Genomic DNA, 14969 nt, shown 5'->3' on the forward strand with positions numbered 1-14969 from the left:
TTTTCAAATTGGAGGATGCCAAGTGTGAAGCAAGAGCAGAGAGAAGGTTCCTATGTCTCGAGCTCAGAGACCACAGCAAAGAGTGAAAAGAGACACAGTTGAAAACACGTACAACTTATAAAACAGAGCCTGGTAACCCAGGTATCAATAAAATTTAGGTCTTTACTTCCACTGAACGATCTTACAGAGGAGGTTATGTGATCAGTTTTATGTTTTGAAAAGAATGTATGGAATGTTTCAGGTTCTAGTAAAATTGCTGATTAAGCTAAGAGGAAAATCTTCTGGATAAAATAGAAAAAAAAATTATTTTTGCAATTTATAGCTGAACTTGTAGGTAAGAAAGAAAAATTCTCACATGCCAAAAATAAAGAAAATGAGCCAAGGTCAGCTGGTAACAAATGTGCCAAAGCTGGGGACAAAGTTTGAGCCTGTGAAAGTGAAAAGTTCTTAATGAACACCCTGGTGGTTCATTGTTCAGTTGCTAAGTCATGGTAGACTCTGCGACCCCGTGGACTATAGCACACCAGGCTTCCCTGTCCTTTATCATCTCCTGGAGTTTGCTCAGATGCATGTCCATTGAGTTGGTGATGCTACCTAACCATCTCATCTTCTGCCACCCTCTTCTTCTTTTGCCTTCAACCCTTCCCAGCATCAGGGTCTTTTCCAATGAGTCAGCTCTTTGCATTAGCTGGCCAAAGTATTGGAGTTTCAGCATCAGTCCTTTCAATGAATATTCAGGGTTGATTTCCTTGAGGATTGGTTTGATCTCCTTGCAGTCCAAGGGACTCTCAAGAGTCTTCTCCAGCACAGCAGTTTGAAAGCATCAATTCTTTAGCACTCAGCCTTCTTTATGGTCCACATCTCACATCCATACAAGACTACTGGAAAAACCATAGCTTTGATTATTCGGACCTTTGTTGGCAAAGTGATGTCTTTGCTTTTTAATGTGCTGTCTAGATTTGTCATAGCTTTTCTTCCAAGGAGCAAGCGTCTTTGAATTTCATGGCTGCAGTCACCGTCCACAGTGATTTTGGAGCCAAATAAAATAAAATCTGCCACTGTTTCCACCTTTTTCCCCCTCTATTTGTCATGAATCGATGGGACCAGATGCCATGATCTCAGTTTTTTGAAAGTTGAGTTTTAAGTCAGCTTTTTCACTCTCCTCTTTCACCCTCATTAAGAAACTCTTTAGTGTAGAACACCCTGGACTGGGCATTTAATAGAGAATCTGGAAGGGTCACACCTTAATGTGAGGCTAAACTAGTCTTACAGGAAACCTACTTTAGATCTGCCCTACCAAAGCTTAAAAACAATCTTGAAAGTATTAGTTAATCTGCAAGTAATTTAAGAGCCTGCCAAAACAAATCCAACACTCTCTAAAGGAAGACAACAAAATCTAACATTCAACAAAGTAAAATTCACAATGTTCAGCATTCAGTTGAAAAATACATATATCAGACATATAAAGATACAGGAAAAGTGATCCACAAGCATCAAAATTAGTTGATGTAAACAGATGCAAAATGACAAAAGATGATATTAGCAGATAAGGGCCTTAAAACAGCTATTATCTAGACAAGAGGGATTAACAGGGTCTGAATTACCCTGTTGCCAAAACAACTAGAAAAATGAACAAAATATAGGAGGGAAAAATCAGTTTTCAGACAACAGATAAAAGGTAGCACAGAACTATGATCTCTGGGAAGGAAAACAAATAAGGCAAACCAGATACCCCACATCCAAGGTCAGGAGCGGCAGCTGTGAGTCCCTGGACCGGCCGTGTGGAGAAACCCCACGTCCAAGGTCAGTGAAACCCCAATAAGATGGTAAGCGCTGGAGTGGCTGTGAGGAGATAACCCACACATCCAAGGGCAAAGGAGAAGCCCCAGCAAGATGGTAGGAGAGGCAAATTCGCGTTTAGAATCAAACCCCATTCCCACCAGAGACATCAGAAGGATCAAACAAACCTTGTGTGCACCAGGACCCAGTGACCCCACAGGAGACTGTCCTGGACTTGCCTGTGGGTGTCCAGGAGTCTCCAGTGGAGGCGTGGGTCAGTGGTGGCCTGCTGCAGGGTTGGGGGCACTGAGTGTAGCAGTACATGCACGGGATCTTTTGAGGGAGGTCACCATTATCTTCAATACCTCCATCATAGTTTGGCCCCAGGTAAATAGCAGGGAGGGAACACAGAGCTCCACCCATCAACAGAAAATTGGATTAAAGATTTACTGAGCATGGCCCCACCCATCAGAATAAGACCCAGTTTCCCCCTCAGTCAGCCTCTCCCATCAGGAAGCTTCTATAAACTTCTTATCCTTCTCCATCAGAGGGCAGACAGACTGAAAACCACAATCACAGAAAACTAACCAAGTTGATCACATGGACCACAGCCTTGTCTAACTCAATGAAACTATGAGCCATGCCGTGTAGGGCCACCCAAGATGGATGGGTCATGGTGGAGAGGTCTGACAAAATGTGGTCCACTGGAGAAGGGAATGGCAAACCACTTCAGCATTCTTGTCTTGAGAACCCCATGTCTTGCCCCAGGAAAAGGCAAAAAGATAGGACACTGAAAGATGAATTCTCCAGGTTGGTAGGTGCCCAATATGCTACTGGATATCAGTGGAGAAATAACTCCAGAAAGAATGAAGGGATGGAGCCAAAGCAAAACAACACCCAGTTGTGGATGTGACTGGTGATGGAAGCAAGGTCCGATGTTGTAAAGATCAATATAGCATAGGAACCTGGAATGTTAGGTCCATGAATCAAGGCAAATTGGAAGGTCAAACAGGAGATGGCAAGGGTGAATGTCAACATTGTAGGAATCAGCAAACAAAACTGGACTGCAACTCAAATGACCATTATATCTACTACTGTGGGCAAGAATCCCTTAGAAGAAATGGAGTAGCCGTCATAGTCAACAAGAAAGTCTGAAATGCAGTACTTGGATGCAATCTCAAAAATGACACAATGATCTCTGTTCGTTTCCAAGGCAAACCATTCAATATCACAGTAATCCAAGTCTATGCCCCGACCGGTAATGCTGAAGAAGCTGAAGTTGAACGGTTCTATGAAGACCTACAAGACCTTTTAGAACTAACACCCCCAAAAGATGTCCTTTTCATTATAGGGGACTGCAAAAGTAGGAAGTCAAGAAACACCTGGAGTAACAGGCAAATTTGGCTTTGGAGTACAAAATGAAGCAGGGAAAAGGTTAATAGTGTTTTGCCAAGAAAATGCACTGGTCATAGCAAACACCCTCTTCCAACAACACAAGAGAAGACTCTACACACAGACATCACCAGATGGTCAACACCGAAATCAGACTGATTATATTCTTTGCAGTCAAAGATGGAGAAGCTCTACACAGTCAGCAAAAACAAAACCAGGAGCTGACTGTGGCTCAGATTATGAACTCCTTATTGCCAAATTCAGACTTAAGTTGAAGAAAGTAGGGAAAACCACTAGACCATTCAGGTATGACCTAAATCAAATCCCTAATGATTATACAGTGAAAATGACAAATAGATTCAAGGGACCAGATCTGACAGACAGGGTGCCTGATGAACTATGGATGGAGACTCATGACACTGTACAGGAGACAGGGAGCAAGACCATCCCCAAGAAAAAGAAATGCAAAAAAGCAAAATGGCTGTCTGAGGAGGCCTTACAAAATAGCTGTGAAAAAGAAGAGAATGGAAAAACAAAGGAGAAAAGGAAAGATACACCCACTTGAATGCAGAGTTCCAAAGAATGACAAGGAGAGATAAGAAAGCCTTCTTCAGTGATCAGTGAAAAGAAATAGAGGAAAACAATAGAATGGGAAAGACTAGAAATCTCTTCAAGAAAATTAGAGATACTAAGGGAACATTTATGCAAAGATGGGCTCAATAAAGGACAGAAATGGTATGGACCTAACAAAAGCAGAAGATATTAAGAAGAGGTGGCAAGAATACACAGAAGAACTGTACAAAAAAGATTTTCATGACCCAGATAATCACGATGGTATGATCACTCACCTAGAGCAAGACATCCTGGAATGTGAAGTCAAGTGGGCCTTAGGAAGCATCACTACGAACAAAGCTAGTGGATGTGATGGAATTCCAGTTGAGCTGTTTCAAATCCTGAAAGATGATGCTGTGAAAGTGCTGCACTCAATATGCCAGCAAATTTGAAAAACTCAGTAGTGGGCACAGGACTGGAAAAGGTAAGTTTTCACTCCACTCCCAAAGAAAGGCAATGCCAAAGAATGCTCAAACTATTGCTTAACTGCCCTCATCTCACACGCTAGTAAAGTAATGCTCAAGTTCTCCAAGACAGGCTTCAACAATGCATGAACCATGAACTTCCAGATGTTCAAGCTGGCTTTAGAAAAGGACAGAGGAACCAGAGATCAAATGGCCAACATCCTCTGGATCATCAAAAAACCAAGAGAGTTCCAGAAAGACATTTATTTCTGCTTTATTGACTATGCCAAAGTCTTTGACTGTGTGGATCACCACAAACTGTGGAAAATTCTGAAAGAGATGGGAATACCAGACCACCTGACCTGCTTCTTTAGAAACCTATGTGCAGGTCAGGAAGCAATAGTTAGAACTGGACATGGAACAGACTAGTTCCAAATAGGAAAAGGAGTACGTCAAGGCTGTATATTATCACTCTGCTTATTTAACTTATAAGCAGAGTACATCATGAGAAACGCTGGGCTGGAGGAAGCACAAGCTGGGATCAAGACTTCTGGAGAAATATCAATAACCTCAGATATGCAGATGACACCACCCTTATGGCAGAAAAGTGAAGAAGAACTAAAGAGCCTCTTGATGAAAGTGAAAGAGGAGAGTGAAAAAGTTGGCTTAAAGCTCAACATTCAGAAAACTAAGATCATGGCATCTGATCCCATCACTTCATGGCAAATAGATGGGGAAACAGTGGAAACAGTGACAGACTTTACTTTTTTGGGCTCCAAAATCACTGCAGATGGTGACTGCAGCCATGAAATTAAAAGATACTTACTCCTTAGAAGAAAAGTTATGACCAACCTAGACAGCACATTAAAAAGCAGAGACATTACTTTGCCTACAAATGTCTATCTAGTCAAGGCTATGGTTTTTCCAGTGGTCATGTATGGATGTGAGAGTTGGACTATAAAGAAAGCTGAGCACCGAAGAATTGATGCTTTTGAACTGTGGTGTTGGAGAAGACTCTCCAGAGTCCCTTGGACTGCAAGGAGATCCAACCAGTCAATCCTGAAGGAGATCAGTCCTGAGTGTTCATTGGAAGGACTGATGCTGAAGCTGAAACTCCAATACTTTGGCCACCTGATGTGAAGAGCTGACTCATTTGAAAAGATCCTGATGTTGGAAAAGATTGAAGGTGGGAGGAGAAGGGGATGACAGAGGATGAGGTGGTTGGATGTCATCACCGACTCAATGGGCCTAAGTTTGGGTCAATTCTGGGAGTTGGTGATGGACAGGGAGGCCTGACGTGCTGCAGTCCATGGTGTCACAAAGGGTCAGACACGACTGAGGGACTGAACTGAACTGAACTGAACTGATGGTGGTCATGGGCTCCCTTGGTGGCTTAGACAGTAAAGAATCTGCTTGCAATGCAGGAGACCCAGGTTCGATCCCTGGGTTGTGTTGTTAGTAGATTTTCCTTGGAAGAAAAGTTGAGAAAAGATTTTCAAATAAGTTACATAACATATGTGAGAAACTCATATCTACACAAATAGTGGAAGGACATTAGAGACAGAATGAGTGAAGATAAAATAAAATCTTTTATTTTTCTTATTTTTAACTAATTTACTAGATAACAGTTGGCTCAACACAATAGCAAGAATTTATTCAGTGATTATAGCTCTTGGATAAGTAAACTGATGGACAGTAATGTTATAAAGGATGGGAGAGAGGAATTTCAAATACAACATTAAAGACACCTGCACTATTCCTACAGTCACATAGTGCTATTTAAAAATGCAGACTTAGTCATAAGTGTATACTGAAAATTGTAGGGTAACCACTTTAAAAGTTTAAAAAAAGAAGTATATTGATATGTTAATTTAGGAGATAAAATATAATCATAAAAGACACTCAACTAAAACCAGAAAAGCAATAAGGAGGGAAAGACAAAAAAGAAACATAAAAAAAGGGCAATGAATAGAAAACAGTCACAAATATGATAATTATTAACCCAACTATATCTATAATCATTGCAAATGTGAATGGACATCAGGATGTCAGAATGGGGAAAAAACAAAACTCAACTATATGTATTTACAAGAAACTCACTTTATTTTTTTTTTTTTTTTTTTTTTTTTATCATTACAGTAGTTTTTGTTATACATTGATATGAATTAGCCCTGGATTTACATGTATTCCCCATCCCAGTCCCCCCTCCCACCTCCCTCTCCACCCGATCCCTCTGGGTCTTCCCAGTGCACCAGGCCCGAGCACTTGTCTCATGTACCCAACCTGAGCTGGTTATCCGAAGAAACTCACTTTAATATAAAGATGCAAACACAAATCAAAGGAAGGCTGGAGTAGTTAATTAATTTTAAACAAGCTGATTCAGAGCAAGGGAACTTACCAGAGATAAAGAGGAGACATTAAATAATGATAAAAAGCTTAATTCACCAAACATAACAACCTATAAAGTATATGCACCTAACAACATAACATGTCAACACACATAAAGGAAGAAATGATAGCGTGGCAAGGAGAGACACATAAGTCCACAACTACAGCTGGAGACGACATCATGCTCCTATCAGCAACTGACCGATCTAGCAGGCAGAAAATGAGTAACCACACAGTTGAATTGGACAGTACCAATCGCTGGAACTGACAGTTCTAGAAACTTCATTCAACAATAGCAGAATGCACATTCTTCTAAAGCTCACGTGGAATATTCTCTAAGTAGACTACATATTCTCTAAGTAGACTACATATGCCAGGACAGGGAGTCCTGGTGTACTGTGGTTTATGGGGTTGCAGAGTCAGACACAACTGAGAGACTGAACTGAACTGAACTGAACTGGGACTACATATGGGCTACAAAACATACATTAAAAATTTTTTTTAAAGATTTTCTTTGATATCGACCATTTTTAAAGTCTTTATTGAACTTGTGACAATATTGATGCTTTTTTTTATGCTTTAGTTTTTTGGCTCTGGGCCATGTGGGATCTGAGCTCCTGGAACAGAGACTGAGTCCACACTCCCTGCACTTTGGAAGGTGAAGTCCCAACCACTGGACTGCCAGGAAAGTCCCAGCCTAACAAATTTTTAAAAATATAAATCATACTAAGTATGCTCTCCAACCGCAGTAAAATTGAACTGGAAATCAATAACAGAAAGGTAACTGGAAAATCCCCAAATATGTGGAGATTAAACAACACACTTCTAAATAACACATGGCTCAGAAAAGAAATTTCAAGAGAAATATTTTGATATTTTAACTAAAGTAAAATATAACTTATCAAAATTAGTGGCATGCAGTGAAAGCAGTAGCTAAAGGAAATTTGTAGCAGTGAATGCATTTATTAGAAAAAGAAGATCTAAAGTCAGTAATCTAAGCTTCCACCTTAGGAAACTGGAAAAAGAAGCAAATTGAAAGGAAGGAGAAGAAAAGAAAAAAATAAAAGAAATCTATGAAATTTAAAACAGGAAGTTAAAACTGGACAGCTACATGTAAAAGAATGAAATTAGAACACTTAACACCATAGACAAAAGTAAACTCAAGATGGGTTAAAGATCTAAATGTAAGGCCAGATACTATAAAACTCTTGGTGAAAAACATAACTCTTTGACATAAATTGCAGCAAGATCTTTTTCAATCCACCTCCTAGAATAGTGAAAATAAAAAGTAAACAAGTAATAGCTAAATAAACTTAAAAGCTTTTGCACAGCAACAGAAACCATCAACAAAAACAAAAAGACAACCCTCAGAATGGGAGGAAATACTTGCAAACAAAGCAACCAACAAAGGATTAATCTCCAAAATATAGAAGTTCATGCAGCTCAATATTAAAAAAAAAAAGTCAATTAACCCAATCAAAAAGTGGGTGGATGATCTAAATAGACATTTTCCCAGAGAAGACACGGCTAAAAAGCACATGAAAAAGATGTTCAACATTACTAATTATTAAGGAGACGCATATCAAAACTACAATGAGGTATCACCTCATACCTGTCAGAATAGCCATCATCAAAAAAATCTATAAACAATAAATGTTGTAGAGAGTGCAGAGAAAAACGAGCCCTCCTACGCTGTTGGTGGGAATGTCTCGATAAATTGGTACAGCCACTATGAAAAACAGGTTGGGTGTTCCTTTAAAAACTAAAAATAGAGCTACCATAAGATCCAGCAATCCCACTCCTGGGCGTATATCCAGATAAAATCATAATTCCAAAAGATACATGCACCCCACCGTTCACTGCAGCACTATTTATAATAACCAGGACATGGAAGCAACCTAAGTGTCCATTGACAGAGAAATGGATAAAGAAGATGTGGTACATATATTACAATGGAATACTACTCAGCTATAAAGAAGAACACATTTGAGTTAGTTCTAATGAAGTGGATGAACCTAGAGCCTATTATAGAGCAAAGTAAGTCAGAAAGAGAAAAACAAATATATATTAACATACATAGGTGGGATCTGAAAAAAAAAATTGGTACAGACAGTCATATTTACAAAGGAGAAACAGAGACACAGAAAGAAAACATGTAAAGAAAACAACATACGTGCCAAGGGGGAGAAGGGGGAGATAGGATGAACTGGGAGATTGGATTGACACATACTGAGACTATGTGTGACATGGGTAACTACTGAGAACCTACTGCACGGCGCAGGGAGCGCTACTCAGGGCTCTGTGGTGGCCTAAACGGGAAGGAAGTCCACAGAAGGGCGGGTCCATGTGTGTGCATGGCTGGGTCACTCTGCTGGACGGCAGAGACCAACGCAGCATTGTTAAGCAGCTAGATCCTAATAGATTTTTTTAAAAAACAGGGAAATTCCCCAAAACTCAAAGCACACAAAACATTATACATCATTTGTGGGTGACAGGAATGTAGATAAAGTACAAACATGCAAGAGAGTTATACACTGACATCAAAGTTGTACACACCAACCACAAGAGCGGGGGAGGAAAAGGATGTGGAGCTGGGTCTGCAATGTTTTGTTTCTTTAAATAAAGAGACACTTTATTTAAATGATAAATATATTCTTTATAAAAATGGCAAAATGTTAGCATTCTTCAACCTTGGACATGGGCTTATGTGGGTCTTTTATATTACTTTTGGGGAGGACACTGTTTTTATATGCTTGAAATAGTTTCTAATTTTTTTAAATGCTAAAGATTATTAATAGTTGCAGGTTAGGTAAGAGATGGCCTTCCTGGTGGCTCAGAGGTTAAAGCATCTGCCCGCAATGCAGGAGAACTGGGTTCGATCCCTGGGTCAAGAAGATCCCCTGGAGAAGGAAATGGCAAGCCACTCCAGTATTCTTGCCTGGAGAATCCCATGGATGGAGGAGCCTGGTGGGCTACAGTTCACGGGGTTGCAAAGAGCTGGACATGACTGAGCGACTTAACTTTCTAACTTAGGTAAGAGATTAGAGAAACAGTGTGGAGAAAACTTAACAGAGAGACTACAATTCACAGTATACTTAGATAACCTAAGTGTTTGTTATACACTTAATTTATGGGAAGCTAAACAAAACTCTTTTAAATATGATGCCGGATGTACAACAAGCATATTTTCCCAAACTTACCTGCTCGACCTCTCTATTGAGGGCATCTACTTTTTCTTTTAATCTGTTCCCCTCTGCCTCAGCAGTGATCAGTTCTAATTTGAGGGTATTGTTATCTGCCTCTGCCTGACGGGCCTTATTTTCCCAGTTTTCAGCATCTTCGTTGGCTTTTCGGAGTTGGTCCATCATTTGCCTGTTCTCAGATTCCTAAAAAGTAAATCTTATGTGTTACTTTAAAAGAGTAAAATGTTAAACATATGATGCAAATTAAACATTATTTGTCAGGTCACTAGGAATTTACTTGTCAAGAGGACCATCTATAGCATAACCTCAAGGAATCCTGTCTATACTCTCAATTTAGAAAATTGGTCAATAATTAACAAAAGGGAGTGGGCCAAGGATCTGCCCTGGTTCCTGAGTCACACACACTCTAGTAAGGTTATGGTTTTACTCTTATCTTCCAGACCTCAATGAATATGTTTTTACATTTGCTTTTGTTTAAACAAAACTCCTCATTGCCTCTTTATCTGCTTGCTGACTACTTGCTGGTCTGGTTTCTGAGTTTCTGCCTTGACCTGACCTTTTGTATCTATGTATTTCGGGGTTCCAGCTGCTCTTTTGGGTGGTACTGTGACTACAGAGCTTCTGACCGCTTGCATATCTTAAGCATCAGCTTCTGATAAATCTCTGGGTTTGGTGTATTTCCTATCTGGTTCCTGCCTTTCATTCATAACCCAAGCCTTAATCTTCTCCACCACAGGCTGTTCTATGACTCACTTTTGCTCTCTGTTCTAACAACTTGCCTGAAGTTGCTCAGAAGTAAAATATGAAACCTATGCTGATAACACTATTCATACATATACATTCAGGTATATACTGGGCGTACAATATAGAACCACATTATTAGAACCTATGAGTTGGCTACCAGGGAAGCCCACCAAATACACACGCATGAATATACTGGGCATACAATAAGAAACACATTGTTAGACCCTATAGACTGACCAAAGTAGGAGCTTATTTCTAAAAGAAAACAATCAGCTCCACAAACAATAGACTATGTTGAGTAATAATTATGAAGCTACTTTTACAAAATACATTTGAAAAATTATTTTAATAGTATGGTTTGACTAACTCATTCTAAAAACTTATTTATAATTCTGATAAGTAATTTAAAAGACCCTTGATCTCTTTCTCTCCTACTTGTTAGTAAACAGTTTAGAAACACGGGCTACATTTATTGCCAAAATTACAATAAACAACACCTCTAATTATATAAGACTTTCAAATCAAGATTTAAGTTCTCACAAATATGATTAATCATGAGATTGGTTGGAATTCAGTTAATATCGCCACCTTGTGGTCTAATGGTACCTTGACCAATATGAAGGATCTGTGCCAAGTCTGTTGATTAAGTTAACATACTAATCTACTGTATTGGCTTTTAAGAGTCAGATATTCCCAATGTGCCAGTAGGAATCAGATGTGTGTCTCCTATTACTGTACTAAAAATAACAGTTGTGTACAGAGTGTGTACTTGGGAGATACATGGTACAGTATACATAAACTGAATTTTACTCACATCAATTTTTACTCTCTTTAACTTTCTGTAGCACTTACTGTATATCATTCTTTTAAAACTGCCCTACAGCTTTATGTCAACTGGTTACTGACAGAGAAATGGAGAAGACAGCCATTGCCCTCTGGCCCTAAGAAATAGATGGTCCCGCAACAGAGTGATCAGTTCTGATTTGCTACACAATCAGGTGAAGCCTCTTCTGTCAAAGGTTTGTAATTGTCAATTACCATTTCCAAATATAAGTGAGCCCATGCTGATTCTGGCCCCTTGTCCTCCATCCAGTTAGGAGGGTTCTACTTATCTAAAATGGTTAAGTGGCAAAACAAAAGGGGTACATTCTTGAGTTACCTTTCTGGATATTGGTAACCTTCTAAATATATAGTTAACACACAATTGTCAACATTAGAATATGCTATGCATTAAAGAAATGCACTTGATGCAGCCATTCCTATGAGTGCAATCAATCAATGGCTCTTGTGCAAATTCAGCTATCTTGGGCCAAAGGGAAAATAAATGTATACGTACTTCAGACTTTAATATATTCTTCAGTTTATTAACCTCCAGATTAGTGTCTTGAACCTTCTGTTTAATGTCACTAAGTTCATTATGAGTATCATTCAGTTTCTTAGACAGTGCCTATGAGAAAAAGACAGATTTTACAAAAAACTGAAAATTTTTCTACATCAAAACCACCATAAATATTTAAATATTTACAATATGATAAAGAAAATTAATATACTTAATACATAAATCTCATATAAAAACAGCGAGAAAACACAGGAGTCCAAACAGTAAGTGGACAAAGAACCCAAACACAATTCACAAAAAAGGAATCACAAACAGATAATACTTAAAGTTAAAATTTACTAGCAATCAAAGATATGGCAAGGAATGTACATTTTTATGTACTATTGGAATAAATGTAAATTTGAGGAAAGCAAATCTGTGATCTTCTACCTGGTGATGTATTGAGACATTTTTAAAAGCTCATAAAAACAAGAAAGACAAATACGTTGGTTTTTGTTAAAGGTAAGAGATGGATACATGGGTATTCACTATATCATGTCCACTCAGAAGTTTTCTTAATTTAAAAATGACACCTCATAAGCGTTTGATTCCATTTGAAAGCAAATCTATAAAATCTAATGAAAAGGAATTTTTACTAAGGAATTATTTGCTCTGTGACAATATTTATTCATTAGGTGAATGATGCAATAAATACAGTATCCACCTAGTGGGACCACACAAAACATTATGCATTCATGAAAAAGTTTGGAAAAATTTTTAATAACAGAGAAAAATGTTAATGCATATTTGAAAAAATCAGGATTATACACTAAAAACATCTCAATTTGTTTAAAATCGTGGTATTGAGTGAGAAATTATTTTAAGGTTTCTGTTTTCCAAATCTTCTATGATAGGGTTTTTTAACAACACAGAGGAGTCCATCTTCTACATTTGGGCCCTATGACCCAAACATAGGAAAAATTTACTCTTGAACATTTGTATACTGTTATGGTAATAATTTTCTTCTGATTATGAAACATGTTTATTAAGGTATAACAAACAACTATGATGTTATAGTAAGCTAATAACAGTTACAAAATATTTATCAAGTGATAATGCTAGATGCTCTAAGTTCTTGCCAGGCATATTCTCATCTACTCTCCATTTTTACAGTTGATATGATCACACAGCCAGGAGGGGGGACTTGCACTCATGTGAGTCTTAAATACTTCACTCTGTTGTCTTCTCATGTAGAACAAAGCATGATGTAAAGTGGTATGTGGTTTTATCCCAGCTACATTAAAAAGTTCATGTAAAAGACAGTATAAAATTTTTAAAGTATATTGAAAATCAGTAAAAAAAAAAAAATGTTAACAGCATATAACTGCATGGTAAAGATGAGAGCTTTTCATCTAATTTTCATAAATATTAGTTACAGTTAGCTTTAGCCTATTTGCTTTAGCGGTAAATAGAGCATACAAAAGTAGATTCTATAAGTTCACATCTCTTGTTTTTATTGCTATTAACTTTTAAAAATTAAACTTTATTTTAAAAGTTTTGATTTATAGAAAAGTTATTAAAATGGTATAGAGAGTGCCCATATAGGCTATACTCAGTTTTCTCTATTATTAACATCTTATATTAGTATACTACATGTCACAATTCATGAACCAATGTTGATAATTATTAACTGAAGTCCATATTTTATTCCTATTCCTTCCATTTTTATGGAATGTCCTTTTTCTGTTCCAGGATCCCAGTGTTCATTAACTTTTGAAAAAACTACCTTAACACCTCAAACAACTTTTTAATAATTAACAAAGCTTGGCATCTTTATATCTGATTATGTAAATTAAATTATTTAACAGTTTAAAAATACAGACTTTTATGATGCAAACTAAACACATTGAGAGTGACAGCAAAGTGAAGGAAATCATTTGTATTAAAGAATTTCAATGGGGGAAGAAAGTTTTCAAGGAAAATTTTCTAATGATAAAATTAAAAGTGATACTGGTAGTGAGAGCTCTTGATAAAACTGAACTGTACTGGCTTAGAGATGAACTAATTATAAGGGAAATTTTCCTAAAAAGAATCACAGTGCTAAAGAGAACCAAATAACGTGCCATGGTCAATATACTCATATTAAGAGCAAATAGTCCATCAAATAAACCTACTCTTTTCTTAACCATTTCTGAAGGTTATCTTCATTTGCTAGTTTATTCCAATATTTACCCTTCACTAAGGAAGTACTTCCTAAGATTTAATACAAATGGTACACCCCTATTCTCTAATATTTAACTGTATGTTTGAAAATTTCATTTATTTTCTGTGTAATAAAGATTTTAAAAATGGCTAGTTCCAAAGCCTGAGCTTTTCTATGAAATGAAATGAGGGCTGTAGCTCAGAAGAAACATATCTTTCTCAGAGAAAAAGATTCTAGGAACAAGTATACCTGGTTTTCTTGTTTAGCTTTAGCAAACTGTTCTTGGAGATTGTCATTCTCATGAGCCAAGATGTCCCTCTCCCTGGCTATTTGAGCCAGCTCATCATTTGTCTCATCCAACTGCCGGCGCATTCTGGAAATGTCTTGTTCACACATAATGAGGGCTTCAGTAGACTGTCTATTCCACAAATCAGGCAGTACATGAGAAGAGACATTTTACCAAAACAGAATAACAAATTTTCATGAGACAGAAGATAGACAGCGTGAAAACATTTAAAAAGTTTAAAACATATTTAAATTTGCAGGAATAAATACTGCAAAGATAGTGCATTGAAATTTCTCTGTGTTGCCAACATTACACTATGAAAAAGACGCCAAATAAATACACACAGTAGTCAATGATTTGTTACAGATTCAAAACCTCTGATGCTCAAGTGTAAGAAAGTCATTGCCCTACCTCCAGATGCTAGATGCTCCTCTTCCTCTGCCGTCGTAAACATGAGTAGTTCTCAGGGCTTCACCCTTAGCCTCTGATTCTTCTCATGCCAGCCCTTTCTCTCTGACAGTTCCTATTCATATCCGAGGCTCCCAACCCTGTCTACACTCAGACAACTCTGAAATGACCACCCCTGCCTCAGCCTCTAGAGGCCATCCCTTACACTCTAGACTCATATTTGACTGCTTAC

The 14969-nt window shown here is 37.9% G+C and overlaps 1 protein-coding gene across 6 annotated transcripts in view; it reads right to left on the reverse strand.

Moving 5' to 3' along the window:
* TSGA10 (testis specific 10) overlaps positions 1-14969 on the reverse strand; it is an 85673-nt gene that overhangs the window by 13497 nt on the left and 57207 nt on the right. For all 6 annotated transcript variants that reach the window (XM_020902594.2, XM_070474781.1, XM_020902593.2 and 3 more), the window contains 3 exons: positions 14293-14461; positions 11859-11969; positions 9776-9961 (listed from right to left, as the gene is read on the reverse strand). In XM_020902594.2, the coding sequence (XP_020758253.1) occupies positions 9776-9961; positions 11859-11969; positions 14293-14461 (466 nt within the window). The remainder of the gene's footprint in view (positions 1-9775; positions 9962-11858; positions 11970-14292; positions 14462-14969) is intronic.

Source organism: Odocoileus virginianus, chromosome 2 (assembly GCF_023699985.2).
Source record: "Odocoileus virginianus isolate 20LAN1187 ecotype Illinois chromosome 2, Ovbor_1.2, whole genome shotgun sequence".
In the NCBI taxonomy this organism is placed as follows: Eukaryota; Metazoa; Chordata; class Mammalia; order Artiodactyla; family Cervidae; genus Odocoileus; species Odocoileus virginianus.